The sequence below is a fragment of the Eschrichtius robustus genome, chromosome 2 (genome assembly GCF_028021215.1).
Source record: "Eschrichtius robustus isolate mEscRob2 chromosome 2, mEscRob2.pri, whole genome shotgun sequence".
Lineage (NCBI taxonomy): Eukaryota > Metazoa > Chordata > Mammalia > Artiodactyla > Eschrichtiidae > Eschrichtius > Eschrichtius robustus.
Genome location: NC_090825.1, coordinates 26,548,915 through 26,557,035, shown reverse-complemented (window position 1 = coordinate 26,557,035; position 8,121 = coordinate 26,548,915). Strand labels below are relative to the sequence as shown.

General features: G+C 44.2%; 2 protein-coding genes across 2 annotated transcripts in view; one reads left to right on the top strand and one right to left on the bottom strand.

The window, feature by feature from the left end:
* Positions 1 to 285: 285 nt before the first annotated feature.
* Positions 286 to 2,899, bottom strand: LOC137758808 (uncharacterized). The gene is made up of 2 exons (XM_068534794.1): positions 2,166 to 2,899; positions 286 to 1,117 (listed from the first exon to the last, which is right to left on the bottom strand). The coding sequence occupies exon 1, from the start codon at positions 2,897 to 2,899 to the stop codon at positions 2,222 to 2,224; it is 678 nt and encodes a 225-aa protein (XP_068390895.1). The 3' UTR covers positions 286 to 1,117; positions 2,166 to 2,221.
* GOLPH3 (golgi phosphoprotein 3) overlaps positions 2,565 to 8,121 on the top strand; it is a 52,755-nt gene continuing 47,198 nt past the window's right edge. The window contains exon 1 of the mRNA XM_068535198.1: positions 2,565 to 3,272. Coding sequence (XP_068391299.1) covers positions 3,048 to 3,272 — 225 coding nt within the window. The 5' untranslated portion in view covers positions 2,565 to 3,047. The remainder of the gene's footprint in view (positions 3,273 to 8,121) is intronic.

Here is an 8,121-nt window from a genome sequence, read left to right as displayed (position 1 = left end):
AATTGTTTTGGCACCCTTGTTGAAAATCAATTGACCACAAAGTGAGAGTGTATTTCTAGTAACTTTGTGTACGTGTGGTCTTAATTTTTTTTTTGTTTTATATTAGAATAGTTGATTTACAATGTTGTGTGTACGTGTGGTCTTTAAGTCTATTTTGTCTGATATTAGTATAGTCACTCTAGCTTGATTATGGTTGCTGTTTGCATGGTATATATTTTACCACCCTTTATTTTTTTCAACCTACTTGCATCAATGACATAAATTACTACAAGTTCAGTGGCTTAAAACAATACACATTTATTATTTCAGAGTTTCCATTGGTCAGGAGTTTGGCATAGCTTAACTGGATTCTTTGCTCAGAGTCTCACAAGGTTGTGATCAAAGTGTTGGCTGGGCTACATTCTCATCTGGAGATTGGGGTCTTCTTCCAAGCTCATTCATGTTGTTGGAATAATTCAGTTGCTGTAGTTCTAAGACTGAGACCATCAACTCTTAGTGGTTGCCGCTCTCCGTAGGCAGTTCACAACACAGCTGTCTTCCTCAAGAGACAGTGTCTTGAGAGCGATCAAGAGAATGTCTCAGCTGACTCAAGTCTCTCTAATTAGGGAAGGGATGGATCCACTTTCGAGGGAAAGTGATTACGCCACCTGATTACGTAGGCCCACCCAGGATAATCTCTCCTTTGATTAACTCAAAGTGAATTTATTAAGGACCTTGATTACATCTGCAACATTCCCTCCCTTTTGCCATATTCTAGTGGTTAGAAGTAAGTCACAAAGTCTGTTCACACTCAAGGAGAGGGGATTACACAAAAGTGTAGATACTAGGGCAGCAAGAATTATGAGGGCTGTATTAGAATTATGCCCATGACAGATGGGGACATGGGGAGGAGCACAAATTCTCTGTGTATGTTCAGTGGTAGAGGTTCAGACTCTTTCATGAGGTTGCAATTAAGATGTTAACTAAAGGTTTGACTGGGGCTGGGATCCACTTCCAAGATGGCTGACTCACATGGCTGTTGGGCAGGAGGCCTCAGTTCCTTCCCAACTAGACCTCTTCATAAGGCTGCTTGAATGTCTTCATGATATGGCAGCTGGCTTCCCTCGGAGTGAACGATCTAAGAGAGAGCAAAGGAGAACAAGGAAGAAGATGCAAAGACTTTTATGTCCTAGTCTAAGAAGTCACACACAGTCCTGCCTGCCACATTCAATTCATTTGAAGAGAGTCACTAAGTCTGGCCCCCACTCAAGGGGAGGGGAATTAGGCTTCAACTAATTTGTTGACATATTTTAAAATCACCAGGGGGAGGGGAGAACAACTGGGTGAACAGGGTCAGGGCTAGAAGGAAGATTTTCACTATAGCTATCTTTATACTCTTTAAACTTATGTATTTGACTATATCAAATAATTATATTTCTTTTAAAAAGAAACATTTTAAGCTATTTGGGAAAGAACTGGGAGAGAAATAAAAGAAAAAAAAATGAGTTGAACAGGATGTTAATGAGAGAAATTGGTTGAAGTGAAATTGACCTTTGCCCAAAAAGATAGGAAACAGGGAGGGTCTACTTTGTGCTCACCCTTCCCCCTTCTCCCCACCCCAGGAGATTTAGCTTCTCACTTTCCCGGGCACAGGGTGATGGTGATGGTGCACGGCCAGTACGCGTTCTGGATAATGGGTTTGTGGAACAGGAAGAACTCTGTAGCCAAAAATGTTCTATACGATGGTTTTACCGTGGGCATTTATCGCTTCTTATAGCTTAAGTCCTGTTACATTCCTCCTATCTAAATCATTCTGTAGCCACAGCCTGTGATCACTATTGACTTTAAATAATATCGGATGGCATACAATGCTATTTCTGTATAATGTTTTACTTATAATCTCCACTCTTCTGGCCCTACAAACCCCCCCTCTCAGGTTGGACATCTATTCTTTAACATAACTTGCTCAAACTGTCAAGCACGCCAAGAGGATTTAACCGAGTAATTAAACTGAAAGATTTAATGTGTACAAAGACGTGGCACGAAACCCAACAGGTTTATTGTCTCTATAAAAAGTTCGTTAAGGTCGACTGTACTGACGTGTGCAGTATTAACTGTACTCACTGCGCCCTGGTCGGGAAGGAGGAACAAAGTTTTACAAACAAAACTATTCAGTTTGTTCTAACCTCTCTTTTCATACCGTAATACACCCAGAAAAACTAAAAGTCCGCTTGCAGGCCATTTAAACGGTGTTGCTCCTTCTGAAGGGTATGGGAATGTGGGCAGAGCGCGCGCCCTCTCCCCGCGCCATCAGCGGTGAGCAAAGTCCTTCCAGTGACTCGTGGGGACCCCGGATTCCAAGCCGGGTCTCTGCAGCCCCGGGCGAGGCCAACTCCGAGGACTGTGCTGTCTGGGGTGCTAAGGGGACAGCTCCAGACGGAGCAGGGTTCAACCTCGCGAGGCCAAGGCTGCCCGGATTCGCTGGGGCCTTGCCAGACTCTGGCTCCAGCCCCGGTTCTTTGGGGGACACAGGGGAAGGCGGGCGGAGGAAGGACACGTCACGGGAGGGGGGCGGCGGGCCGGGCGGCGAAGGAACCCCAAGAAAAGGGCGAGCGCCGGGGGAGACCCGGGGGGCGGAAGGGAGTTCGTAGACAGCGAGACCCGACCCCCGGGTCCCTGCCCGCCGCTTCCGGCGCTCTCCCGGCCCGCCCCGCCGCGGCCGTGCCACATCCTCCAGTGACGTCAGCCGGCGCCGCCATATTGGAAAGGCGCCGCCGCCGCCGCCGCTTCCTCCTCCTCCTCCTCCCCCGCCTCCGCCTCGGAGCTCCGGCAGCCCGTGGGCTGCGACCGCAGGAAGGAAGAAGCCCCTCGCCCGCCCTGACGCCCGGCCCGCCCGCTTCGCCCCGGCCCGTCTCCCCATGACTGCACCCGGCCCCGCTACCGACGGACGTAGCCCCAGAGCCCGGGTTTAACACGGAAGCGCGGGTCGGGGGCCGCGGAGGGAGGAAGAGGGAGACCCGGCAAGTCCCGCGTCCCTCTCGGCCCGGCGCGGCGCCTCGGCCGGAGCCATGACCTCACTGACCCAGCGCAGCTCGGGGCTGGTGCAGCGGCGCACCGAGGCCTCCCGCAACGCCGCCGACAAGGAGCGGGCGGCTGGCGGCGGCGGCGGCAACGGCGAGGACGACGCGCAGAGCCGCCGCGACGAGCAGGACGAAGACGACAAGGGCGACTCAAAGGAAACGCGGCTGACCCTGATGGAGGAGGTGCTCCTTTTGGGCCTCAAGGACCGAGAGGTGCGGGCGCAGCGGTCAGGGCGGGGGCGGCCGGTGCGGGGCCCCGGCGCCAGGCGGGAGCCTGGCCACCGGCTCCGCGCGTCTGCCCTCCCAGCTCCCGAGCTCCGCGCCCGGGAGCGCCCAGCTGGTCCCGTGCTTCCAGATCCTCCCCGCCCTGATTGCTTGGATTTCCCTTTCTCCTTTCACAGTCACTTCTTTCATTTTGACTCCCCGGCGGTCTGTTGCTTCCTCGCTTTTTTCCGCGTGTTTAACCCGGGTAGACCCCAGGGTACAATTCCTACCTGGAGACTTGCAGGTTAGAGTGTACCCGAACTCATAGGTTCTGCAGGTTTTAGGACCTGGGAGATCAGGGGACCTAGGTCCACTCATTTGCTTTCTGGGTGATTTAAAAAAAAAACAAATTAAGGTGTATTGTTAGGAATTTTGAAAAAATTTCGGTGAAATGGTAATGGAGGCAAAAGTTGTTTTACTGATAAAAGTCCAACAAAAATCTCATGAAACCTGGAAATTGACTTTCTAGGTAAATTTGTTTTGCCTGAGAGATTTTTAGTATCGCGTTTACATTTTACCAGTTTACTATTCTTAAAAAAGTCTTGCAGTCTCAAGGAGGGGCATTTTCATGGGCGCGCTTGAAATGCTAGGTTTGTGATTTGATGAAAGGCCTCAGCGTTTCGATAGATACTTGTGTTCTGACTTTGAAACGATTGTTTTCACCCCAGTACCTTGTGAGATTGTTCACACATAGAGAAGTTGAGAAAAATGCTGCAGTGGACACCTGTACACTCACCTCCTAGGTTCTATAATTAACATTTTGCTATATTTGCTTCATCACGTGTTTGTCTCCAAAAATGATTATTTTTAGAGACCTGCCAGAGGGTCAGACAGATGAATGGATATTGTATAAATCGTGTGTGGTGAACAGTCCCAGAAGCTTGTTTTATCTCCCTATGGAAACTACAGACGGCACATTTTGAGAGTCAGATACAAAAATATCTAAGTTTTTTTTTTAAATAAAGTTTTACCAATTCACAGAGGTGGGCAAAAAAAAAATTAAGTCTTATTAAAACAACTTAGTCTTATTCACCAAAACTTATCAGATATACGTGAGTTTTATATGGATTGTTTGTGGACTCCTGATATTTAGTAATCTAATGAATTAAAATTTACCTTGATGGACACGTCTAGTGTATTTGCATTTTCTGGGTTTCCAGTTTGCTCAGGTTTTTCTGATGATTTCTTGAAAAAAGTTGTTGATGTCCCTCTGGCTATGAAAGGGGCCCCAGTATCTGTGTTTTAATTACTGAGTTATGATGAAAGCAGTCTGTATGTGAAATTCCTTTTTGTTCTTTGGAAAAGCAAACTAGTTGTATAGTGTCCTAGAAATGTGATTTTTAGTAAGTATTCTTAAAAAAAAAAAAAGAAAGCTTTTTTTAGGCTTCACCATTTAGAATCTTGGTAATAAACATTTTTCTTTTCTTTTTTTTTTTTTTTAAACATTTTTCTTTAAGTCTCTATCTTTTTCCTTTGGGACAAAGGTAACATAGAAAATACCAAAAAAAAAAAAAAAAAAAAAGCAAAGTGAAGAAAAGTCATCCATATTTCTGAGTGAACATTTTGGTTTATAGTTTCTGAGACTTTTCTATGTGGATACATTCTGTGTGTAAAACTAAAACTTAAATGCTAAAACCAAAACTAGCTTTTGGACTTCTGAGTCACTCTAAATGAGAAATTATGGTGAGAAAGTACCTTTTTGTTTTTTTAAGTATGTGTTACTCTAAATGTTTACGCTGAAACATATTCACATGCTGTTTTTCTGTGATTGGTTTTCATGAAGATAATCTAAAAAATTTATTTGTTGAAGCTTAATGATACTTACAAAACCTAGAAAATTTAAAGTTCTTTGGTGGTACATAATTGAAACCATCTGTTGTGTTTGTGTCAGGAGTCACTATACTTTGCCATGTCATGGCCGAGGTCCAGACACTAGGTAATTCTCAGCAGTTCAACAACCACATAGGGAAAATTTTTTTCCCTTTTGCAGGCAAGTGCATGGAGTTGAAGTGGCAGTGGGTGGGGTTGGGACTTTGCATTGCTTTAGACTTACGTTTTAGGGATTAACCTGTATATTTTCCCCTGTCCTCACATCTTTACATAATAACTAGCCCTGGCAACTCATCCATTCATTTCTTTCTCTTTAGGAGATTCCTTCCACCTCCCCCTCCCCCCCCGGCCCCCCCCCCCCCCCCCCGCCCCCGGCCTGTTGCCTGTAGCTATGTCTTCAACTTGTATCACTCTTTTTAGGGGACAGGAATTACTCTCTTACATAGGTTCTAGGCATTTATGCTTTTAACTTACTAAGTTTATTATTTATTTATTTATTTAAAATTTACTTATTTATTTTTGGCTGTGTTGGGTCTTCGTTGCTGCGCGTGGGCTTTCTCTAGCTGCAGCGAGCGGGGGCTGCTCTTCGTTGCAGTGCGTGGGCTTCTCATTGCTGTGGCTTGTCTTGTTGTGGAGCACGGGCTCTAGGTGCGCGGGCTTCAGTAGCTGTGGAGCACGGGCTCAGTAGTTGTGGCTCGCGGGCTCTAGGGCGCAGGCTCAGGAGTTGCGGTGCACGGGCTTAGTTGCTCCGCGGCATGTGGGATCTTCCCGGACCAGGGCTCGAACCCGTGTCCCATGCATTGGGAGGCGGATTCTTAACCACTGCGCCACCAGGGAAGTCCCCTTACTAAGTTTAATATTAACAAATTGTAAACTTTACCTGTAATATATACAGTTTAATAAATTCACTGCTTTAACTTTTTATTATTTTAACTTAGTGTCCATCTTTGTTATATTTCTGGGTACTTTAAAGATATTTAAAAGCTAAATTCTAAAGGTTAGGTTTGTCATTAATGATGGACACATTTTATATATATGTGAGCTAACCTTACTTGAAATCAGAACAAGAAGAATTTTAAAGAAATTGTGAGAGGTGAAATTAGTTTGACTTTTCAAAAATGCTGAGACTTATGGTTTGTTAAAAATGCTTTTTGTTGAATAATAAACCCACAGAAAAGTGCACGAGTGTGAAGAATTTTTGCAAATTGAACACACCTGTTGAACCAGCACCTAGATCAAGAAACAACATGACCAGCTCTCCAGAAGCCCTGCTTGATTTCCTTTTCCAGTCACTGCCTGGTCCTCAAGGGTTACCACTGGCTTGACTTTAGAATTCAGCATAGAATAATTTTGCCTATTTTTGTACTTTTATTTGTGTCTTTTGTAAAGCAAGGTTTGTGAGCTTCATCCATATTGTGTGAGGTTGTCATTTGTTCATTCTCATTGTATTAGCAGCTTACTTTTAACACATTTACAATCTATAATATTAAAATTATTTTCACTCATATCCCGAACCCAGTATTCTCTCCCTCAGCCCTCTGCTGAATGGAAGGCTCAGCTTGCCTGCCGGTAAGCAGATGGTCCGGCTTCAGATTACCTATCAGGGATGACTCTAAAGTCACTGTGAGTTTCATTTCAGATTTTTTACCAATGATTTTCCTTTCTGTCTTTCATTAAAACACCAATGCCTGGGCCCCTCTGGGGATTCCGATGCTCAGTCTGGGCAGAGGACATAGGTATTGAAGTAAGTTGTCAGAGATCACAGCAAGGATGGCAGATGGGTTTAAACTTGAATTCAACTTCCAAATAATTAGCAAGATTTCTGCTGTCTCCCCTGTAGTTGAGAGGAAGGGACAGCAAACAAGCGAGGTATTTTTTTCCTCCCAACTATTTGATTTTTCCATAGGTGCCTCCAGTAGTTAGTGTTTTCAGAATGCCTCATTGAGAATTATGTGAAATAACTGGTGTCATATACTTTTAAATATCTTCATTCATGACAAATCTTAGTGCTTTAAAGTTGGATTTGATTACTTTTAAACGGCCAGGTATAATTTAGAGTGTGCATGTGGAATAGCAGAGTGGAAAGAGGCGGTATAGTATAGTCCTGGTCTGAGGTGTATCCTTTGTTTTACATGTTATTTGATCTCTGAGCCTCAAAGCTCTCTAAAATGGAGAGAGACGTAGACCTCTCCTGTGGTTCTGACTGGACTGCTGCGGACATTTATTGTTTTACTCTCCACCTTGTCCTTTCTAGGTTTTGTCTTGTTTTTAGGGTGTTCCCATTGGATGTATTTCCAGGATGCACTGTTGAAGCATTTACCCTTTCCCTTTTGTGGTGCAGTCCGACCTAGACTTGTCCAACCAGACATTTTCTCCTGGGGCTTTGGATCTTGAGAACAGAACAGCAGGCTTGTGGGGTTTTTTGGAGACCTATCAGAGGAGTGTCAGTGTGTGGGTCAGAGTGGTCTCTGATTTGGGTCCTTTAGCTTCTTTCTCCCTAGCCCTTTGGTGCTTGTCTTTCCCATCTCGATTTTCCAGGCACCTTTCAATTTTGTAAGCTTTAGGAACCTTCCAGTAAAGTCCCTCTTTAAAGAAAGCCAGAGTCAATTATTAATGTTTTTAATGCTTGCAGATAAGAACCTTAATGTGATAATTTAACTCTGTATCTTGAAAAATAAGTAAGTGCTTGAGCTGGATAATACACACTTAGGGTAAAATAGTTAAGTTTAACTAAAATGATGGAACTGACTTTTGTGTGGCTTTTAAATTGGCTCCAAAGATTGATACCAGAGTGTTCCATTTTTGGAGTGAGTTTCCCAAGGTCGCTACTTTGAAATACAATACTTATCAAGGTGGATAACTTTGTTTTTTTTTTTTAAATTCTCCTTTCTATACATGCAGTAATACACACCATCTCTGGATATCAAATCTGTTAATGAGAAATTTATTTAACAAATATTCAGTATTT

What these genes read in the sequence shown, in the direction of transcription:
- LOC137758808 (XM_068534794.1), bottom strand. Translation starts at nt 2,899, where the DNA reads ATGGGGAGACGGGCCGGGGCGAAGCGGGCGGGCCGGGCGTCAGGGCGG.